At 37.9% G+C, this 23,297-nt stretch overlaps 1 protein-coding gene across 2 annotated transcripts; it reads left to right on the top strand.

Annotated features, from left to right (window-relative positions):
- The first annotated feature begins 1,434 nt into the window (after positions 1 to 1,434).
- Positions 1,435 to 20,442, top strand: LOC137057989 (hyccin 2). Of its 2 annotated transcripts, XM_067431115.1 has the most exons (13): positions 1,435 to 1,703; positions 6,314 to 6,453; positions 9,009 to 9,066; positions 9,292 to 9,396; positions 10,036 to 10,215; positions 10,309 to 10,389; positions 12,034 to 12,149; positions 12,534 to 12,629; positions 12,899 to 13,015; positions 14,237 to 14,324; positions 15,447 to 15,597; positions 15,816 to 15,950; positions 19,169 to 20,442. In XM_067431115.1, exons 3-13 carry the CDS (start codon positions 9,016 to 9,018, stop codon positions 19,759 to 19,761), a joined length of 1,713 nt encoding a protein of 570 aa, XP_067287216.1. In that variant the 5' UTR covers positions 1,435 to 1,703; positions 6,314 to 6,453; positions 9,009 to 9,015; the 3' UTR covers positions 19,762 to 20,442. The 2 variants fall into 2 exon arrangements, with proteins under 2 accessions (XP_067287216.1, XP_067287217.1); XM_067431116.1 differs by lacking the exon at positions 15,816 to 15,950 and having other exon boundaries at positions 1,438 to 1,703.
- Positions 20,443 to 23,297: the final 2,855 nt, after the last annotated feature.

The following is a 23,297-nucleotide window of genomic DNA, read 5'->3' on the forward strand; positions in this document are numbered from 1 at the left end:
TCCAGTGGACTTTAAGAAAATAATCTCTATTAAAACATTTCCCAAAGTCACATATACAGCCAATTGAGAATTGTCAATTCTTTATGTATACTGATCTGATTAAATAAAATACTCACGTTTGCATAATTCAACAAATACACCTCAAATATTTATGTGGGTATATAACATATTTTTATGATTACATGCACTATATTGCCAAAAGTATTGGGACACCGCTCCATATCATTGAGTTCTGGTGTTTTAATCAATTCCATGGCCACATGTTTAAAATCAAGCACCTCAGCATGCAGACGCTTCTACAAAGATTTGTGAACTAATGAGTCGCTCTCAGGAGCTCAGGGAAGTCAAGTGTGGTACTGTAAGTCAATTTGTGAAATTTCACTACTAAATATTCTATGGTCAACTTTAAGTGGTATTATAACAAAGTGGAAGCAATTGGGAACAAAATAAACTCAGCAGACGAAGTGTCAGGCCACGTAAAATCACAGAGCGGGGTCAGCACATGCCAAGGCGCACAGTATGCAGAAGTCGGCAACTTTCTGCAGAGTCAATAGCTACAGAGACAGACCTCCAAACAGCTGCATCCAAGCCCTACATCACCAAGTGCAATACAAAGCGTTGGATGCAGTGGTGGAAAACAAGCCGCCACTGGACTCTGGAGTGACGAATCACACTTCTGTCTGACAATCCGAAGGACGAGTCTGCATTTGGCAGCTGCCAGGAGAACAGTACTTGCCTGACTGCATTGTGCCAAGTCTAAAGTTGGGTGTGGGGTTTGTTTTTTAGGGGTTAGGCCCCTTAGTTCCAGTAAAAGGAACTCTAAATGCTTCAGAGACTGCAAGCCAGGCCTTCTTGCCCAACATCAGTGCCTGACCTCACAAATGCACTTCTAAAAGAATGGTCAAAAATTCCCAGAAACACACTTCTTAAACTTGTGGAAAGCCATTAAAATGTAATTTGAAATGTTGCAAAAATGCTGATGTTGATATGACCTTCACATAACAAAAATACACAAAAGTAACTTTCCAATTCTATTAATCGCATGATCTTGTACAAAGTAAGTTAGGTCCCATCCGTTACAAAAACTGCAGAGCAACAATGCCCAGACTGTTGGTTGTAGTAGCGCGCGCACACACACACATACATTTTACCACAAGATAATTGCACAAATGCAAATTAATATATACCGCCGTAGTTTTGTCTCTTTGATAGGAGCTCAAAGTCCAGTGCACTTCCCTGAGAGCGCTTTTACTGAGTTCTGTGTTCACCTATTTACCTGACCAATTGAGTCGCTCTGATCGAGCCCACCACACGGCTGGCCAATAGCCGCGAGTGCGATGAGCACCGCTCAGCTCAGAAATCATCGCGCCTCGCAGCTATTGGCCAGCCCCCGCGAGGGCTCGATCAGAGCGACTCAATTGGTCAGGTAAATAGCTGCAAGTTGGCAGGAAGAGCTAGGGAGAGGAGATACATGATGATGTCAACACGGCAGTGAACCTTTCGGTCTGGCAAACGCAAGGCCTTTTTTTAACCCATCGATTCCTTGATATTAATAGTAAAGGTCCGGTGGGATTGTACGAGTAATGTTCTACTTGATCTCAGAGGTGGTCGTTGTGTCGGGTCTGTCCTTTAAGGCGCATTGCAGCTTTGCTCAAGGACTCTAGCGATCATCTGCAGCATCCGGAGGAGTCCAGATCCCACTGGTATGTAATTCAGAACCCATACCATTGATAAAAAATCTGTGTGCGTAAGCATAGATGAGGCTATTTTTAATGGGCTACATTTGAGCCACATACGTTGGAAGACGACGCTGATTCGGTTAAATTTTAGGCCGAATGATTATTAACGTAATGTATTAAATTACATGGTCACTAAAAAGTTAACAACAGCATGTCATGTATGATTGCATAACATTGTTTTGTGTAACCCGTTCAGACTTGAATCTATGTTCCAAGGACACATCAAACATGATCATGCTTGTTTCTGCTCTAAACACATCGCGTAATATATATATAATTGTCTGTTAAACGGTTAAATTAAAATGTTAATGCTACAATAAGTTAAAAAAGCCTAAAGAAAACTATCGATTTTTTTAATATATATTTTTATTTCAGTTTATATTGCAGTATTGGGTTTGAGCAGCATTCGGATAATTATAGCCTATAAATGGATTTAATTCGAGAAAACTTAAGTTTTGTAAACTAAAATATTAAATGACTTTTAGTGCTGCATTGTAAAAATAAAAGAGTTCAAATTATGCAATATTTTTCAGCCTTGTGTTTATCACAGGCTGACATGCTTTTATTTTCAGAGTGCTATTATTTGTCTGATGTTGTTGACAAAGTCATAAATTGATTTAACTGATATTAATGACACATTATTGGTATTATACAATATTGGTTAATATGTTAAAAAGAACATAATTCTGCATATCTGTTTTGATGGCTTTTAAAGAAACATGCACCCTAAAGGATCAACATAATGGCTTCAGCTAATTTTTAAAGCTTTTTTTCAATAAGCATTGTCTGTTCTTTGGATATCTTTGCGCCAAACACACACATTGGCCCAATTCCACCTTCTGGCATAACATCAGTTTTAACTCCTGCACAACGTGAACAGATGCCAGCGAGGCACACCTATAAACCAGCAGTATATGAAGTGTGCAATCTCGACCTCTCCAAACACAGATGCACCAGTGTTGAGATCAGGAAGCGAGCGTTCACTAAAAAAACCACAGTCAAATGGCACAGGAAGGATGGCGGTAATAATAGGGCTTGATTTGCCACTGATGTAACCCTAGAGTAATTCATTAAACCAACTCGGGTCTTTTTTGCCCTAGACAAGGAGCTGTTTTCATCTCAGAGGAGCTGGATTGTGACCCTTGCCAAGGACTTGTATTCTGTGCAGCACAGAGATTTGCCCGGGCGAGATTAGACACCATCTGGCTAATTTGACAGGATTGAGAGTAATGAGACTCATCTCGCACTGTCAGAACAAAATAATGCTTGGTGCGTTTGAACGAACGCTGGTGCATGTACTCGTATACTTGTCCATATGTTTGCCCTCACTATGGGAACAGCGTGATATATGCGCGCCCTGGCGTTTAATGAGACTTTGAGTGTCGGCGCAGGTAAAATTGTGTCTGGTGAGTGTGACAGTTTGGAGTCCGTTTTCAGTCGAGTGTGTGGAGTGCGTTGCGCAACCTGTTTAACAATGACCTTTCTGTTGTGTCCCGCTGCAGTCGACAGGCCGATCATAGTCTTGTTAATGCTCGTTGAACGTGTACTACTTTGATCTCCGTTCAGTGAAATCACCTCTTCCTCTCTCTTTGTACTAAGCTCTTTTCACAATGGCTATTTTAGGCCTGGCTGTGCGTCCCTCTTCGGGGGGACTGTATACACTTAATTATCTGGCACTGAATCTTGTAAGCTTCTTACCCGTTGGCAATGGTTGGAGAGCATGCGTGTTAACCGTGTTGCGTCCAGCAAGCCGAAGAATGTTTTGGTCAGGCAGATTGTCCTCGTCTTGAGGTAAGGCGTTAATATCACTGCTATTTTGTTGCAGCCACATTGCATTTTTCAAATATTTTAGTAAAAGTGTTGCAGAGCCTCAGGATAAACCTTTGAACGGGTAGTTGACGTAACATGTCCATGAGCTTTTGTTACAACATCAAGATGTTTGGTTAAAATTCATGTTTAAAGGTAAAAGTCAATGACTATTTAATAATACTGCTTTTCCTTTACTGTCCGGCCTAGCTCCTGCTAAACAAACACACACTTTCTATTTGCTTTTAGGTGAAGTACAGCATGAGGACATTTCTGATATCCACTGCCCAAATTTAAAGAAAAAAAACAATGTAGGCCTACTTCTTGAATAGAGGAATGTACTAACATTACTAAAAAATATTATCCAAACCTACCAAGTTGCATTTTTTGACATTTAGCCAATACATATATTCTTAAAGAGATAGTTCACCCAAAAATGTAAGTTTCTGACTTTCTTTCTTCTGTTGAACACAAATTATGTTTTAAAGAATGTTGGTAACCAGACAGTTGTTGACGGTAGCCATTGACTTAAATAGTATTTTTTTTTTCCTACTATGGAAGTCAGTGGCTACCATCAATTGTTTGGTTACCAACATTCTTCAAAATATCCGATTTGGAACAACATAACTATCCCTATTAAGTCAGGTCATTCTATATTTTAGGGTTTCATTTCATGTTCATTTAATGATAATATTTTTTTCTAATAATTTTCTTCTAAATATCATATTTTTTCAATTAAGAGAATGCATACTGTAATCTCACCTCAATATTGTATGCACCCTGCTGTTTTTCAGTTTGCTAAAAATTTCCTTTATGTCCCTTGGGTTATTTTCAGTTTCTGCTTTTTGGAGTGAGTAGGTCTTCACTCAACTTTCACTCCAACTTTGTTCAAAATAATAAAAAATGAAATAAGTCAAGGTTATCTTTATTAATTTTTTTTCCCTGAAACCTAAATATACCTTAGAAAAATTCAATAAATGTAGTTTTCTTTCAAATAAGAAAATGTTTAATTAATGGCAGCAAACATTCTGTCAATTATTTTACTAGCTGAACACCCCTTTAAAAAACAAAACCATGTGACCAGCATCATGTGATGTCATTTTGAACACATGGTAAATATCCTTTTAATTTTTTCTAAATGTTTTCTGAAATGACCTATTGTAAAGGAGTATATTAATTGCCTATCAACTATTTTAGGTGCAATGCTCTTGTTTACAATTTTTCTATGATTTTATTTCAAATATATATTCAACTGTGAGGTTACCTGAGCAATAAAATAACATTTGGTTGGCCAGACAAGGCCTGCCATTAAAATTGAGGCAAAAATGGTGACATTTTCAACTGTTACTTGCATTACATCCGTCAGCGTCAACTATGTTACTGTCATGGTCGACTGTTTTCTTTTTTTGAAATATTTTTTGAAATATATATATATATTTTTTATACATTTTAAGTATTTAGACTGCTGCTTTTGATATATAATCTATTATTTATTTATTTATTTTTGATCTACATAAAAATTGTGACTTTTTCACCTCTGTCCGTCAACTATGTTACTTGCATGTTAGTGTCATGGTCAACTATGTTTTGACAGTTTTTGTTTTTGTTGGTTTTTTACGTTTTAAATATCTAGACTGCTGCTTTTGATATTATTTCAGAGTGTAATTCCACATGGACTGGAGTTTAAAACTATCAAAAGGATCTCTGAGGTAGATTTATGATAAAAATTAGAGCTTGTTGATTAATCGTTAAAAGATTATCGGAAAATTCAAATCTGTGTTCATGTTGCTGCTGCCACAGTAAAGTAGTTATCTAGGTATGAAACCACACATTTTAACCACACAGAATTGCTATTTCCATTGAAATAGTCTCAGATGTGCTGGGGTAAAAGTTTATAGTTCAGTAACACTGATGGTTATGGAATCAATCAAAATAGAGCATATGATAAAATAGGCCTTGTCCTTAGTGACCGTGCTAATAATTTTACACACATATCTGCACAATTTTAATTCTTAGAAGTCTTTCAAAAATGTACATATGGCGGAATAGCCATAAAAAACAACAACACATTGAATGTTTGAGTTCCATGAACTCCGCCACTATCACTTAATCAGTGTGTGTAGTGGGATATTGTTTGTCTGTAACACAGTTGACATACACCAAGGAATTTCTTTTGTAATATTAAAAGGGTGTTTAATGATTAAGCTTTTCAGATACGTTACACTGCCTTCGTTACAGTTGATAAACATTTGCTGATGTGAAATACATTTAAATTGACTCATTCTATACTTTAGGGTGTATGACTAAATTTATATTTGATGTTAGTTCAGGCATGAACAGTGCCTGTATACATGTGCAAATCTTTAAATGGAGTGAAAAACACAACAATAGCTGTACAGTAAGTGCAGTTAGCGCTGCTTCCTCTAGGCTATCTTAGGTCATGTCTTGACAGCACAAGTAGGATTTGGGATGTTGGCAGATTTCGTTTAGCGTGTAAAGCATCTGCTCAATTCACCTCAGATTCACTCCCATACCAACAGTATGCTGCTTTCTAATCAGAGCAGAGCACACTCCCCCTCACCATCACACTGCCATATGCAGAGCCTGCCATTTTAAGAGCTGCACACAAACATGCATATCCAAACACAGACGTCCTGTATTAGGACAGAATGGGGCAACACCTGCGTGTTTTTGCACTGTTAAGCTTTCAGTTTGGAACATGAGCCCACAGTTGTTGTAGTAACTGTGATGTTCTGTGTGTTGGGCAGGTGTGAGCTTTAATGGAGTTTTTGAGCGGGATGTGCGTGTCGTCTTTTTATCTGCCGGCTGTTTGACCAGAGATCAAGAGACATGGAGAATCTGAGCCACATCTCTCCTTGTCTACACTTGTGAGCTGGGTTTGAGTCAGGTGAGCCACAATGAATGCTAAAATGGTTTTGTGGAGTAAAAAAAATGTGCACATTTTAAAACTGATAATAATACAATAACACACATGAAAAAGTGGGAATTGTGTAGTGAATCAAATTATCTTATATTTCCAGGGAATCTTTGAAGAAGCTCTGCCTTGTTGAATAAACACTTAAACCAGATGTTTTTTCTGGTCTTAGCTGGTTTACGCTGGTCTTAACTGGTTTAATCTAACCAGATGGTCTCCTAGCCCAGTATGAAAAAGTGACCAAAATTATCACAGTTATCAGTATTTTCAATAAAATGTGCTGGAAATGTTCAGAAAGTACATATACACGTACTGTATTCATTTCACCAAGTTTTGTGAAACAAAAAACCCCCACAAATAACAATTAGCAGAGCTGTTAATTAGCACTACCAATTAAGACAGAGCAAAATGGGTAAAATTGCTCCGAGAACTACGCCTACTGGAGGGGAATGTAATCGGCAACAGGATATGCTAAAATATAATGTATAAGGCTGAAATCTGGATATTTGACTTGCATGTGACTATTTGCTGTACATGTGGGCATACTGAGTGTCAGGATCCTGCAAATTACCCATTCTTCCTGCTGTTGCTTCACGTCTTATTGCCTATATCCACTTTTGTCTCCTTAAACACTCGTTATTTAGGGTTGACAGCTTATAAAGACTTTGTTCTGGGTTTTTTAGCTTGTTTCCTATACACCCTGTCACTTATCAGCTTTTAGACATTGTTCTGTTTTGTTATAAGTCAAAAATGACAAGGAGGCCGCTTCGCGCAATACAAAGTGGTGTGGGCGTGGCCCTCTATCTCTATGCTGGACAGTAGATTTACCACAAGTTTTTCAGTTAATGCTAATCAAATAAAGTTTTAATAGTTAAAATGTAATACTGTAATACTTATTGTACTATGGTTTATCAAGTCAGGAACTGATTCATCCCTACTAAAAGTGACCAAAAACCTACGAAAACCAGGCGACTGACCAGCGTAACCAAGAAGGGAGACCAACTAAGACCAGCAAACCAGATTAAGCTGGTTTAAATCATGTATATTTACTGTATTTTTCTGTTGGGCCTAAATCATTCACTAAAAAAAGAGAAAAAACAAACATTTTGTAAAGAAACTAGTGTCCAAAAGTTTGGAGTTGGTTAGTCTCTCATGCTCAGCAAGATGTCCATGTCTTTCTTTCTTCAGTCGCTAAGAAAGTTTTTCGAGGAAAACATTCCAGGATTTTTCTCTACATAATGGACTTCAATGGCAACTAAAATGGTAAAGGTCCAAATCAATGCAGTTTCAAAGGGCTTTGAAGGATCTGCGCGATCCCAGATGAGGATAGGGTCTTATCTAGTAAAACCATCAGCCATTTTCAACAACAAAAAATATATACTTTTTAACCTAAATTGCTCATCCTGGAATGTTTAAAATATGTTCATTCAAGTGAACCAATCCTTAATTTCTTTAAAAACAAAATTATCTTACTGACTCCAAACTATTGAAAGGTAGTGTAATGTAGTTTATATTTACATTTAACAAATTTTAGGTATTTAAGCATAAACTTTTACATTTAAAAGTTTAAGATAATGTTGATAAACACAAATTCACTCCAAGTTTGTCCAAACTTCTGAATGGTAGTATATATATGTAAAACCTGAACCTGTCATGAAACAGTTTACCATGCCTTCTGTTTTGCATAATACTTAAAGGGTTAGTTCACCCAAAAATGTAATTTCTTTCATTAATGACTCGCCTCAATGTCGTTTCACACCTGTAAGACCTCCGTTCATCCTCGTAACACAGTTTAAGATATTTTAGATTTAGTCCGAGGGCTTTCTGTCCATTGAATGTAAGTGTATGCCCATTTGCTGCCCACGTCCAGAAGGTAATGAAAACATCATCAGAGTTGTCCATGTGTGGCATCAGTTGGTTAGTTAGACTCTTTTGAAGCATTGGAAATACATTTTGCTCCAAAAAAACAAAAACTACGACTTCATTCAGCATTGTCTTCTCTTCTGTGTTCCTCAAATAAAGAATCAAACGGTCATGATTCAGCATATTGATTCGGGTCGTGTGTCAAACTGCTGAAATCACATGAGACTAGCGATCCGAATCATGAATCAAAATGCTGATTCATGACCGTTTGATTCTTTATCACATATATTGCACATATGGACAACTTTGATGATGTTTTCATTACCTTTCTGGACGTGGACAGCAAAGTGAGCATTCAAAGGACAGAAAGCCCTCGGATTAAATCTAAAATATCTTACCGTGTTCCGAGGATGAACGGAGATCTTATGAGTGTGGAACTACATTGGGGTGAGTCATTAATGAAAGAAATTTCATTTTTGGGTGAACTAACCCTTTAATGGGATACTGCAAAATATATTCATGGTAGATGAGAGAATTTGCCAGGCAATTTTCTTCTCATTTCAGTGAAATTGACAGGTGTGTCAAATTTAATTTTGGTGCAAGTATGGTACTAATATTCATTTTCTTTCTTTCTTGCTTAATATTTCCATTATTTGCTCTGTCAGGAGGACCATGCTCTGCTCAGAGCGTGGGGTGGTGGAGGAATGGCTCTCAGAGTTTAAGGTGAGAAATTTGACATCATGCAGACTTTAATATGGTGTTTTTATATAGCTCCGTCAAATTAAGCCCTCGCTTCCCAAGTGATCTGAGTGCAATGTCCCATTAACCACATTTGGAGTCGGAATCTCAGAACATATTGGAGGAATATTTCAGCCTCTAAGTATTCAGTTCCAGGGTGATTCAGGTCGAGCCTGCTTAGTCATACCAACCACCGTCTCTCCTCTTTAGACCTTACCTGAAGAGCAAATCCGCAGCTATTCTGGCAGCCTGCGCCTGAAGAAAGCTCTGATACCTGCTCTTTATGCCGTTATTCAGGAGCAGCCCTGCAGTGAGGTACGATGATGTGTTTGAAACGATTTGTTTTATTTAAAAATGTTATTGATAATTTCTTCATCAAAAGGGTCTGTGTTGGGTGATGATTTCTTCTGAAAGCACATGTTAATATAAGCTTACAAAGGTTACTTAAAATGACATGACTTCAGATTATTCACTGCTGTTATTGGTAATTAAAAATTAATAAAATAAAATGCAAATTTTAGCCATAACACTTAAAACTTGGACATTTTTCCCTTGAGCTTTTGATATATATAAAAGGTCATGGTGATATAAGAATATCCTGTAAGTTTCAGAGCTGAAAACTTTCTTTTTAGTCAAAGAAAAGCTTTTATAGACACCAGGCCCAAAAAGCAATTGTGTGCTTCATTCCTACGGTCATTGGCGACGCAACACCACCTCTACAGAAGGTGTAATTCAATTTTAGACAAAATTGTGAATTTAAATAGCAGTAAAATGTTTAAGGAAATAAATTAGATTCTTATTGAATCCATTTGGATAGTAGTATTGTCTTTTAAAATGCTATTTCCTTATGCTGGTGTTTTGTTTTTTTCATGTTGCAAAAAAAGATTCCTTTTAGTGCCTACTGTCTCTTTGACTTTATATCACTCTCTCTTTCTTTTCTTCCTTCCTCTCTAGCTGCTGGCTCCGGTGTGTCATCAGTTGTTTGAGTTGTACCGGAGCTCAGAGGAGGGTTTGCGTCGGTTTACCCTGCAGTTCCTGCCTGAACTCATCTGGGTGTACTTGCGGCATTCAGCCAGCAGAGAGCGCAATCGCAATGGCTGTGTGGAAGCCCTGCTACTGGGGATCTATAACCTGGTGAAATTGGTCATTGTGCTAGCATTTCCTGTAATTTCCTGAAATTGAATTGGCTAACGATGACGTATGGTATGTGTACATCTTCTGTTACAGGAAATTGTAGACAGTAAAGGAAATGGCAAGCTGCTGTCATTCACCATACCAACTCTCTCTAAGCCTTCAATATACCATGAGGTATAAAGTGAAGTTAAATACAAACTTTTTAATCAGACCTTTATCGGATGTCTGAGCTACAGGAGGTATCAGTGTCAGATCAATGACGATTATGCACACAAAATGCATATCTGGTTACATTTATCTTGGAATGGGAAACCAGAGAGTAATGCCACAACCAACAAAGAGCCAGGAATCCTTGATTTTTACAAAGCTTGTTAGTCAAAACCATCTGGTTTGCAGGAATGAGCTGGTTTAATCTAGCTCTTGTAATAGGTTACGAATCTAGGTATGATTGTTATGGTTAGGGTAAGTGGATTCAGTACAATTCACCAAATATCATATGAAAGATTGAAAAAAATCTGTTAAAACAGCAAATTTCCACATAAATAATTCTCTCACACTACCAAAAAAGAAAACTGTGTGAAATATTATAAAATTATATAAGTTTTATAACCATTTTAAAAACATTTTAAACAAGAAGTGTGGAAAAGACCAGCATCCTTTTCTGAAGTTTAAACAGTAGAGGGTGGCTTTAACAATGGCAAAATCATGGGTTTGATTTCCATAGAGCTGAACATGCATGAACTGGTAAAAGTGTGTGCCTTCGATGCAGCGGAATTTCTTTGCAAACCTTTAGAGATGCACTGGGTGACCGGCCATATATAGGAACCGGAAATTGCTCGAATTGACCCACAACATATAGATTTTAATTATATAATAATATCTTAGCTGGTTTAAGAGGATCTCCCACCCTTGCCAGACTTGTTCATCTGAAAAGTAAAAAAAAACCAAGCAAACCAGCTTAGACTGGTTTAAGATGCATTTCAGCAGGTTAAACTTGTTTACATGTGAAATTCAATTCCACAAGTAATATCATATAGAATGTTTCCTTTGAACTTAATAAGGCTGTGAAGGCATAATTGAATTAAATATTTTATAACTTTTTGTAGTTATTATTTGTAGGTCTTAAAGGGATAGTTCACCCCAAAGTGAAAATTAGCCCATGATCGCCATCCTAGTAGTATATGACTTTATTCTTTCAGACAAATACAATCTGAGTTATGTAAAAAAAAAAAAAAATGTCCTGGCTCTTCCAAGCATTATAATGGCAGTGTGGCAGTCCAAAATTTGAAGGCCAAAAAAGTGCATCCATCCATTATAAAAGTAATCCAAATGGCTCCGGCGGTAAATAAAGAATTTATGAAGTGAATCGATGTGTTTAAGAAAAATATCCATATTTAACATGGTATAAAATAAAATATCTAGCTTCCAGTCTTCCATATTCAACTTATGGAAAAAGCGTAATTGGCGCGACGATGACGTTGCACATAGCATAAGCATTTTGAACTGTGTAGTAAGGTGTTAGACTTTCTGCTTATTTTGAATACAGAAAGCATGGTAAGGCACAGGTAAAGGTCTGCTGGAAGCTAGATATTTTACTTTTATAAAGTTTTAAATATGGATGTTTTTCTTGCACAAACCCATCGATTCAAAGAAGGCCTTTATTAACCCCCCGGATCGTGTGTGGATTACTTTTATAATGGATGGATAATTTTTGTGTGTGGCTTTTTTCAAATTTTGGGCTGCCATTCACATGCTTGGGTGAACTATCCATTTAAAACAATGAATGATTAAAGCTGAATACTTTTATGTTTAACGCAGCCATCCAGCCTGGGGTCAATGGCGTTAACTGAGGGAGCCCTGAACCAGCACGACCTCATCCGGGTGGTGTACAGCGGTCTGCTCTCTCAGAGAGAGACGTTCACCTCACAGAACAGGTGCTTTTTTTTTCTTGTCAGACTGAGGTTTTGTACTTCTTCTTTCTTGTGGAGAAAGTAGGTTTGATGTGTGGAATATTTCTGGGCATTTCATTAATCACGCTATCGCTGCTGTATTTTCGTGACTCAGCTGTTACTTTTTCCTGCAGGCTGTAATGGGTATCTCAGCATTTTTATTTCATTAAACCTCTGCTGGAGCTTTCTGACAGTGAGATCCGTACAGATGTAGTTTGATTTGTTATTACCCATTCCACCGGCTAGATACACGGCGACAGTTGCTGACTCAATGTTCCGCTGTCTGATTTGTCGATGTAAAATTATGCAGATGTCAAAGGTGGTTATGTAAGAGCTGTGTGTGTGTGTGTGTGTGTGTTTCTCCTGCAGGTTTGAGGTGCTGTCTTTTCTAATGCTCTGCTACAACTCAGCTGTGGTCTTTATGCCTGCATCGTCCCACCAATCGGCTTGTAGAATGAGCACACGGTGAGCTGACCGTGCGCACGGTTTCTGAGCTGAGAGCACAAGTTCTCTTTTTCTGCTAACGATCCGGGAACATCTTGAGCTGTCTGTCTCTCTAGCTGTCTCTCTCTCTCTGAAATGTCTTTCTGGAACAGGCAGAGATGGAATGATTAAATGGAATATTGATTTAGAGAGAGGGCAAAGGATGTCTGTTGTGGGTCACATCATTAGAATTAAAACCTCCAAATAAACATATCATTAGAGATTCTCTATGAGTCTCTCTCTTTATGCAGGCTGTGTGTGAGTGGTTACCCGCGGCAGCAGCAAAAGTCGTGGAGGGAGCCGTATAACCGCGTGCGATTGGAGCCGGAGTTTATGGTGCAGATGCTGACTGCGGTTTACCATGCCATGTAAGTTTTCTGAGCTGTATCTTTATTATGACAAAAAAAAATTCCATGTCACTATCCTTCTCTAATAAGAGGGGTATTTGATGGAGATTTGATGCTAAATGTTAAATCTGCACGGTTTTACTATAGTTTTGATCAAACAAATGCTGCCTTAAAGGGATAGTTCACCCAAAAATGAAATTGTGATGTTTATCGGCTTACCCCAGTGCATCCAAGATGTAGGTGTCATTGTTTCTTCAGTAGAACACAAATGAAGATTTTTAACTTCAACCGTTGCAGTCTGCCAGTCATAATGCATGTGAATGGGTAACAATTCCATGAAAGTAGAAAAAAAAACATGCTTAGACAGAATACAACACACCCTGCTGCTCGTGACGACATATTGATGTCTTAAGACACGAACCAATGGGTTTCTGTGAGAAACCGAACGTTTTTTTTATTTTTTATATCTCATATCCAGACGAATCTCATCTAGTGGTTCCATCCGTCATTACTTCCGTCTGGTAAGGTCAAACTGGCGCGATCATGGATATATATTATGTGGATGCCTATGGATGCCGATCCACGCAGGCACTAATGAGGTCTATATTACTTCCGTCTGGTAAGGTCAAACTGGCGCATTCATATATGGCACCAGTTTGACCTTACCAGACGGAAGTAATGGCAGATAGGAACACTAGATTAGATTCGCCTGGATATGAGGAAAAAAACAACAAGCATAAATACTGTTCGGTTTCTCACAGAAACCTATTGGTTTGTGTCTTAAGACATCAGTGTGTCGTCACAAGCAGGAGGGTTTTTGTGCATGTTGTCTAAGCATGTTGTTTTTTTGTTTTTTTACTCTGATAGAGTTGTTACCCATTCACATGCATGACTGGCAGACTGCAACGGTTGAAGTTAAAAATCTCAATTTGTGTTCTACCGTAGAAACAAAGACACCTACATCTTGGATGCACTGGGGGTAAGCATATAAACATCACATTTTCATTTTTGGCTGAACTATCCCTTTAATGAGCATAAGAGACTTCTTTCCAAAAATCCTATCGACCCCTAACTTTTAAATGGTAGTGTGTTTCTGAGCGGCAGTCAGATCAAATTTTTTTTTACATTAGGAAGAGATGGAAATGCATTATATATTTAATTCCTGTTAATTCTCAATTAATGGATTGAGTAGTGTGCTAATGATCTCATCTGCATAATGACACTCTCTCTCATCAACTCCAGTTATAATGGGCAGTGGGATCTAGGGAGGGAAGCTTTGGATGACATCCTCTACCGAGCACAGCTAGACCTCCATGCCCAGCCATTACTGGTAAGTCATCAGCTGTCTGCACACCATCGTATTATGTGAAATGCATTTATTACTGTACACTTGGGGAAATATACAATGGGGTCTGAAAGTCTGATACATAAGTCGTAAAGCAGACAAATATTAGGATATAAAGTTCAGATTAAATATTAAAGCAAATCAAATTGTGAACAGACGTTTTTGCTTCCATTGAGCCACAAGGTGCTCTCAGTATCCTTTTCAAATTATGCAAAAACATCATCATCGGAGCTGTTCGAAATCGCCCCCTATACCCTCATTCACTATTCCCTGCATTACTCCACTAATATAGTCCACTTAAAGAAGTGAATGAAAACGAGTGAGTGAGTGCACTGAAAGGTTTTTGTTGCTTGCTGTTTAATAATCATTTGGAACTTGGCAAACTCCAGTAGGAATGCAAATGTCTATCTTGAACTCTGTTATGGAAACTAGCATGTTTAAACCTTAATTAAGCCATTTTATACTTGTATGATATTATGTTGTTCTCTCATTGGTTGGCCATTTGGAAAATGGACGGGTAGGTGCATGATTCAGCTGAGCCATCTTCTGGCAATGTGCGGGAATTAATTTGGTATGACCCTCACTGTTAATTATGGATATCCTCTAGCCATTGAGTGTACATCAGTTGCATACTCATTATTGCTCTGCATTATGGGATTGAATGAGTGCACTCGATAACATCCAGTATGGTTTCAGGCACTGCTAAAAATGGATTTCCCCTGAAATAGGGCTTTTTAAGGGTATGGGGCGATTTGAACAGGTTTTACCCATACTTGTGACATTTATACAGCTCAAGTGCTGCTTCCATTTAAAGCAAAATAAGGAACAGCAAATATGTTAAGTCATTAAATTATTAAAAATTCATGGATTTTTTTGTGTGGAATTTTTAAAATATCATGTTTTAATTTTTTTAATTACACAAAATGCAAAATAGAATAATTTTCACTGGTTTGAATTTTAGACCCTATTGTACGGTACTATTTAAGAAAATCTGCCAAAACCCCCAATAAGATGTTTCATGGAGTCTTTCATGAATCAATATTTAAATGTATGATTCTTAATGGAAATGTTATATTTCACTGCATTACGTTGACCCCTGATCCTCAGGTGGCAAATGCAATTAGCCGCTCACTTCCGTCCCGTCCTCCGGAGGGCTCGCGGAACCTTCTGGAGGTGGAAGTAACGCCTGCCGGGAGATGCATCTCACAGGCAGCTGTCACTGCCGCCTCCATTCGTCGCCTCCGCTGGAAACGAGAGGGTATGGAAAATACGTGCACACACAGACTTTTATACCGATCTTTTTATTTTGGTTGCTTTCTTCATGATCATTAAAATCACAATCAGAACATTAACGTGACATCCTCAACAGTCCCTCCATTGCATCCATTGAAACATCAGGAAAAGGAGGCCATTTTTGTGTGTGACATGTTCCCTCTGTCAGCATCATGTTTAGTTCGCTCACTGTCTTCACCTCAGATTGTTTTGATTTCTCAACCACGGCTGAATTCTACGCCTCCATCACCCCCAGCCGATACACCCCCCCGGAGAGACCAGACAGTCCTGTGCAACGCGGGCGGATAAAGTGCACCATTCACCTAACCTTGCAAGGGGGTACGCAGGGCTCAGGAACATTTCACCATTACACCGTGTCACGGTGTTAGACAGTTCATACACAAGCCCTGCCCTTGTTCATCATAGAAAGTGTTCATTATTTATATTAATACTCAACATTTTTTATCAATATTAAAATGACCCCATTGCATGGAAACTTCCTCCCATCTGTTACTAGTGTCTCCACATACCCTAGTGTATTTTGATCATTTGTGTTTAATCCTTTTTATTTGTGATCAAATGTGTTTTAGGAGCCTCTTACAGTGCTTGCAAGGCAATAAGATACGCTATATATGAATGATATTCATTCCTTTTTTTTCTTCTCTATGAATTTCTGAAATTCATTTAGCGTGATTTACTTAACATTGTTTTGAGGACGATTTTGTTGTGCACTATACTTTTCATCTTAAATTTCTTAAGCGGAAATTCTCCTTAGATTTATATGGATAAAATGTTCTGCATTCAAAATAATAATAATATTTGCATACTGAATTGTGATTGGCCTTTTGGTGCTTTCAAGTCAAAATTATTGTATTTTTTTTTTTTTAAGTAATTTAAGGCATTCAAAATATGAGGGAAGACACTGAACTTGGTTAAGGTATTGATCTGGCTAAATTATTTGGCAAAAAAAGGCAACGTACGTAAAGTGATTATATTTTATATGCAAAAAAAATAAAAAATAAAAATCATTATTTACAATTATGTTTTTGCATGTGTTCATAATTTCTTTTTATGAGCCTGGCTAAATATCGTCCCCACAATTTGGCATCACAAAACAACTGACTCCAATAACTTCCCAATATGCTTATAAAATCTTTAATAAGTTTTAATAACATTTTAAAAATGGGCGAAAATATACATTTTCCTAGGCTGGGCTTTACTTTTGACAACTGCTATAATTGTGACGGTAATATTTTGTGTAAAATAAAAAATAGATAAAAAATATAATAAAATAATAATAAAAAATAGTGATAAAAATGGCTAGAAATTACTACTCAATAACCATGTGTCAATTGCACGTCTACTGTGCATCCTTTCCTTTTTATGTTGCATTAGCTCTAGAAAGCTTGCTGTCTTTGTCAGGAAGTGAACAGGACAGGGAGAATTATGATCTTGCTCCAGCACTTCCATTGCATTCCAACCAAACTTGTATATATTTGCGATTTCAGACCTTAGAAGAAACAAATTCTGAGGTAGGCTCGAGTGTAGCATTTTTCACATCTACAATAGGTACTGTTAAAAAAACATGAGGGCCCTATCATACACCTAGAGCAAGTTTTCGTTTTTTGTTGGTAGTTTCAGCTCAAAACGGTTATGATTATGCACTCGTGTCCATCTGTTCACCCATGGTCTAAAAACCAGGTGTGTTCAGGCACATTGGTGCGTTGCTATTTTGAGGCAACTTAAATGGACTTCACCAGTGACCAACAAAACTATCTAAAATTAAGGGTTGTAGCCTTTAGCCTCCTTGTTAGAGCGTTTGACTCTCATGCCGGCAGACTCGGGTTCAAGTCCCTCTTGGAGCAGCCAGTTTGAACAGAAGGGGTTACACAAGCACAACTGGCTTTTAAAGGAAATGGAAGATGAGACTTTGATTGGTTTATTGCACGTTGCGCCTAAACACACCCATGACTCATTAAGAGACGAGGTACAACCCTTTCTGACCATGCGCCTGGTGTGTTGACCGTTTTTGTTGTTGTTGTCATTAAACTGGCAAAAGTGGATTTCTGACAGAAGCTCAGATCATTAAAATAGGGCCAGTAATATTGCGTAATAGCAGTAATATTGTGAATTTGTGTGTTTTTACAATTAAAATTATTTTAATGTATTTAAAATGTAATTTATGTGATGGCAAAGCTGAATTTTCAGCATTATTACTTCAGTTTCACATTATCCTTCAGAAATGATTCTTATATGCTGATTTGGTGCTCAAGAAAAAATTCTTATCATCAATTTTGAAACAGTTGTGCTATTGTTGTTGGAACTGGACTTTTTTTTTAAGATTCTTTGATGAATAGAGAAAAATAACAGCATTTATTTTAAATAGAAATCATTTGTAACGTTATAAAAATCTTTACTGTTACTTTTGATCAGGTTAATACAACCGTATTGGATAAGAAAAAACTTAGACCTTAAAGGGTAAGTTCACCCAAAAAGGAAAATTCTGTCATTAATTACTCACCCTAATGTCGTTTGACACCCGTAAGACCTGCGTTCATCTTCGGAACACAAATGAAGACATTTTTGTTGAAATCCAATGGCTCAGAAAGACCTTCATTGACACCAATGTCATTTCCTCTCTCAAGACCCATAAAAGGCACTAAAGACGTCGTTACAAAGCCCATCTCACTACAGTGGCTCTATTGAATCAGCATTTTGAATCAGCGTATCGATTCGGATTGCGTGTCAAACTGCTGAAGTCATGTGACTTTGGCGATCCGAATCATGAATCAATACGCTGATATGATGCACTGATTGATTAAGCTCAGAGGCTTTACGAAGCGGTGTTTTGAAATCAGCCCATCACTATATATGTTGTTATTTAGTTTTGGGGGTTTTTTTGCACACAACTTCTCATAGCTTCACAAAATTATTGTTGAATCACTGTAGAATGATGGACTTTTAACGACGTCTTCAGTGCCTTTTATGGGTCTTGAGAGAGGAAATGACATTTGTATCGATGAAGGCCTTTCTGAGCCATCGGATTTCAACAAATATATTTTCATTTGTGTTCCGAAGATGAACAAAGATCTTACAGGTGTCAAACGACATGAGGGTAAGTAATTAATGACATAATTTTCATTTTGGGGGAAACTAACCCTTTAAGCCAGTTTTGAACGGTAGTATAGTAGCCTATACTGAACTTGTCACCAACAAAATGTTCCTCCTCTGCTCGAGTTTCCAAAGGTTGTTCGCGTGTATGAACGGAACGAATGAAGACTAGTGTAACCGCAATTTGACACTTCAAAGACGGTGTCGTGTCGTTTTCTACCCGCTGTGAGCCTGTGTAGGAGAATTAACACAACGCGTACTGCGTGTCAAAGCAGCTCATATGCAGCATTTCACTGAGACAGATCCAAAAGCCCCAGCTTACTTCTAAGCTCACCTAACACAATTTTTTGCTGCCTTGCAAGCGCTGGTATTTCCTCCAGGATATTCAAGTCTAGTTCATGCAACGTTCTATTTCTCTGCCTCATTTTCCCCTCGCTGTGTTTTAGATGCCGATGGCGTGAGCTGCGGAGAGGACTCTTTTGACCCAGATGAGGGGTTTTCCTCTGGGGCTTCCAGCAGCAGCCAGCCCAGCAGCGTGAAACGTGACTGGGTCATAACTGGCGTTCGACCTTCCCGAGATCCGGGAGCCAGACAGAGGGAGAGCACGTCGGCCGACACCAGAGCAGCCCTCCGGAGCCTCCACCAACGGCACCAGTCCCCTCCCCCCGCTGTCAGCCTCCGTACGGCAGAGAACAGCCGCAGCCCGAGTCCCAGCGCTCCTAGGCGCTTTCTGGACCCGCATTACATCTCTCCCTTTGCTGGTGCGCCACCCAAAACCAGCAGCACGTCTTCAAGCAAGTCCCTTGACTGTACCGGCCTCAATGGCTCATCGGGACCCACAGATAGCCTGTCGCTGGGAAGCCTCAGCGCAGACAGGGCTCACTATCTGTCGGCCATCAGCTTGCAAGAGGAACGTCTTGGGCACGTGGCACGGAGCCAGGATCTCCTTTCCCCGGGGAGTCCGTTCTCCTCTGGAAGCCCATTGTCCAAACAGTCTCGATCACCCAGTTTTAATATGCAGATTATATCACAGGTCTAGAATGATTTTGCTGGGCGATATGTGTGCGTGAGTGAGAGAGAACGTGCATGCGTACGAGCATGTTGTCTTACAGTGTGCGTGTGAATGTGTTCGAACGAGGGTGCGCGCATACACTTTTATTTGATCACTACATTATGCACTTGGTTTCGGTGTGGAGGAAATATTTGTTTTGCACAAAGGACATATTCAAGTGTACATGATCCGAGACCGTTTTAAATGTGCCATACAGACATACAATAACAACATGGTGTTAAGAGGAACAAACATTTCCGTATCAGAGCAATGAACTTCAAAAACCGACAATCACGGTCAATGCATCGCGAAAGGCCTGATAGTGCATGATCCAAAGAGTTTTATCCAGCCCAGCTGTACTGTAGGTCGTCCTGAAGAAATCCTCTTCCATGTCAACGTTTCGGTTTGTGCTGATTGAGCTTACTGTTGCCTGTGCTGTCCACCCATCATAGAATAAATATTGTGTGGACTGCCTCAATGAACCGTTAAAAACGTGGAAAAAAATATAGTATATGTTGTACTTTCGAACAGGTTTATATTTTAAATTGTGTATATTTGTGTAAATGATTATTGTACCATAGAAAGAGTATATGCTAACAGAATCTATATTGCTTGTACAGAGATAGAAAGCTATCTGCTGAATGGTGAATAAATGTGCTGTTCATGGGAGCTTTGCATTGTTTTTTCATATTAACATATATTTTAACCACTTCAGCTCTGCAGCACATTTTGCATTGTTTTGAGAATTAGGAATATCTGAATTTAAAAGAGCGCCCTACCCAAATACATTGGAGTAAATTGATAAAAAGGGTCTCATTTTACAGAAAACACTCTAAATTTTAACACAGTGGTGGAATATTGCATATATTATATTGTATCTATTCACAATCTTATGATAAACATAGATAAAAAATAAATATTTTGATATATTTTTAATTTATTTATTTAAAAATCTCTATATTTTTTTTATCATTTTGGGATCCAAGCTTTTTGGAAGTTTCTGTTGATTCTATAAATTGGCACTAAACAGAGGAAAAAATAATTTTCTTGATATCTCCTTGCAAATAAAAGTTATTGAGATTTATCTGACCAAAGTGTCTAACAACAACTCATCTGCATTGACATAAACTGGCCACTAGGAAATCGAAAAGAAGGCTCCGCCTCTTGCTCAGATTTTCTGTCGCATGATGCAATATGTGATGACATCATCAAAAATGTAATCGGCTAACACCGACAATCAAAACTAGCAATAAGAAGAGTATTTGTCTGCATCACATGTTTTGATCTGGACATCGGTGACATTTTACAGTGTCATTTGGCCATACTTGCTCACAGACATGTAAAAATAGTCTCATTTTGAAGCAAACAAACTAAGAAACAAGCTGATATAGGGTTTGAGGCTAGTAGCTTTTACAACAGGTTTGTGATCTGAACAGGAATATGACTCATGTGTTTGCTTGTTCAAAGGAGTCATTTCCATCTTTGTGATTCTTTTGATAATAAATTTACTGTAAATTATTGGATCGGTGAAATGAACTGCTCAGCGATATTACTGAGGCCAATAGCTTTCATTTGATATACGACTTGGTGTGTTTGTGTGATAAAAATATGAAATTTTATATTATCTGCATGATTTTCTCAAGGGGTGGTCATTGCGGAGGGGTCAAATTCAGACCGTATTACTTTCTATTATGTAATATAAATGCATAAGTTATTGGGTTATTAAGAAAGCTGAGGTTCTAATCTTTCAAATGATACCATATATGTCTAGTTTTGTGGTGCGCGATTTACAGATTTTAAAAAAAGATTATGATGATGCAATTTTGGACCCACCGGTGGGTCCAATAGGGGGTGCAGAGCTGAAGTGGTTAAATGGGGATCAATTCAATAGACTGCATGTGTTTAGGTTATTATATGGTGGACATATTTTTATTATTAATTATATTACTAATATACTGTATGTGTATTTATATACAGTGGCAATACAAATTATGTGAACCCCTTGCAGAATCTGTGGAAATGTGAATAATATTAACAAAATAAGAGATCATACAAAATGCGTTTTTATTTAGTACCATCCTGAATAAGACATTTTACATAACAGATGTTTACATATAGTTCACAAGACCAAATAATAGATTAATTTATAAAAATGCCCCCTTTCAAAAGTTTTCACACTCAATACTGCACTGTAAAAAATTATTTAGAAAAAAAGTTACCTGGTTGCCTTAAAATTTTGAGTTCATTGAAATTAAAATTTTGAGTTAATACAATGAAAATTTTTTGAGATTCGACAACCTTTATTAAAAGATTATTAAAAGATTTGGTAAGCATATTGGGAAATTATGTGTGTTATTTCTGATGACGCAGTGAAACATGCCAAATTGTGCTTTTTTCATGATTTATCACATTTTTTATGTGGTTCAGATAGAAAAATATTTTGAGTTTCTATTTATTAAACTAATTTCCTTCATTGTATCAACTCAAATTTTTAATTTCAATAAACTCAAAATTTTAAGGCAACCAGGATACTTACTTTTTTAAGTTAAACCAACAAAAAACACCACAAATGTTTTACAGTGTGTGTTGTTACCTGAATTGTTCATGGCTGTTTTTTGTTTTTGTGATGGCTGTTCAAGAGTCCCTTGTTTGTCCTTAGCAGTTAAACTACCCAACGTTCTTCAGAATAACCCTCCAGGTCCTGCAAATTCTTCGGTTTTCCAATATCTTTTGCATATTTGAACCCTTTCCAGCAGTGACTGTATGATTTTGACAATTGAGGGACTCAAATAAAACTATTAAAAAAGGTTCAAACATTCACTAATACTTCAGAAAGAAATGCAACCCTTACCAACCCCAAACCTTTGAGCGGTAAAGTATATACACTGATCAGGCATAACATTATCAAATTCAGGTGAAGTGAATGACACTGATTATCTCTTCATCACAGCATCTGTTAGTGGGAGGGATATATTAGGCAGCAAGTGAACATTTTGTCCTCAAAGTTGATGTGTTAGAAGCAGGAAAAATGGACAAGTGTAAAGATTTGAGCGAATTTGACAAGGGCTGAATTGTGATGGCTTGACGACTGGGTCAGAGCATCTCCAAAGCTGCAGCTCTTTTGGGGTGTTCCCGGTCTGCAGTGGTCAGTAGTATCTATCAAAAGTGCTCCAAGGAAGGAACAATGGTAAACCGGCCACAGGGTCATTGGCGGCCAAGGGTCATTGATGCACGTAGGGAGCGAAGGCTGGCCCGTGTGGTCCGATCAAACTGACGAGATACTGTAGCTCAAATTGCTCAAGAAAGAAGCTGATGCTGGTTCTGTTAGAAAGGTGCCCATGCTGACCTCTGTCCACTGCCGAAAGTGGCAAGAGTGGGCACATGAGCGTCAGAACTGGACTATAGAGCAATGGAAGAAGATCTATCTATCTATCTATCTATCTATCTATCTATCTATCTATCTATCTATCTATCTATCTATCTATCTATCTATCTATCTATCTATCTATCTATCTATCTATCTA

The sequence above is a fragment of the Pseudorasbora parva genome, chromosome 22 (assembly GCF_024679245.1).
Source record: "Pseudorasbora parva isolate DD20220531a chromosome 22, ASM2467924v1, whole genome shotgun sequence".
Lineage (NCBI taxonomy): Eukaryota > Metazoa > Chordata > Actinopteri > Cypriniformes > Gobionidae > Pseudorasbora > Pseudorasbora parva.

Excerpts from the sequence above, each read along its gene's own strand:
- LOC137057989 (XM_067431115.1), top strand. The coding sequence starts at position 9,016 with ATGCTCTGCTCAGAGCGTGGGGTGGTGGAGGAATGGCTCTCAGAGTTT. Across the intron at positions 12,630-12,898 it reads GCTTGTAGAATGAGCACACG|GCTGTGTGTGAGTGGTTACC; the intron begins GTGAGCTGACCG and ends CTCTTTATGCAG. Across the intron at positions 13,016-14,236 it reads ACTGCGGTTTACCATGCCAT|TTATAATGGGCAGTGGGATC; the intron begins GTAAGTTTTCTG and ends CATCAACTCCAG.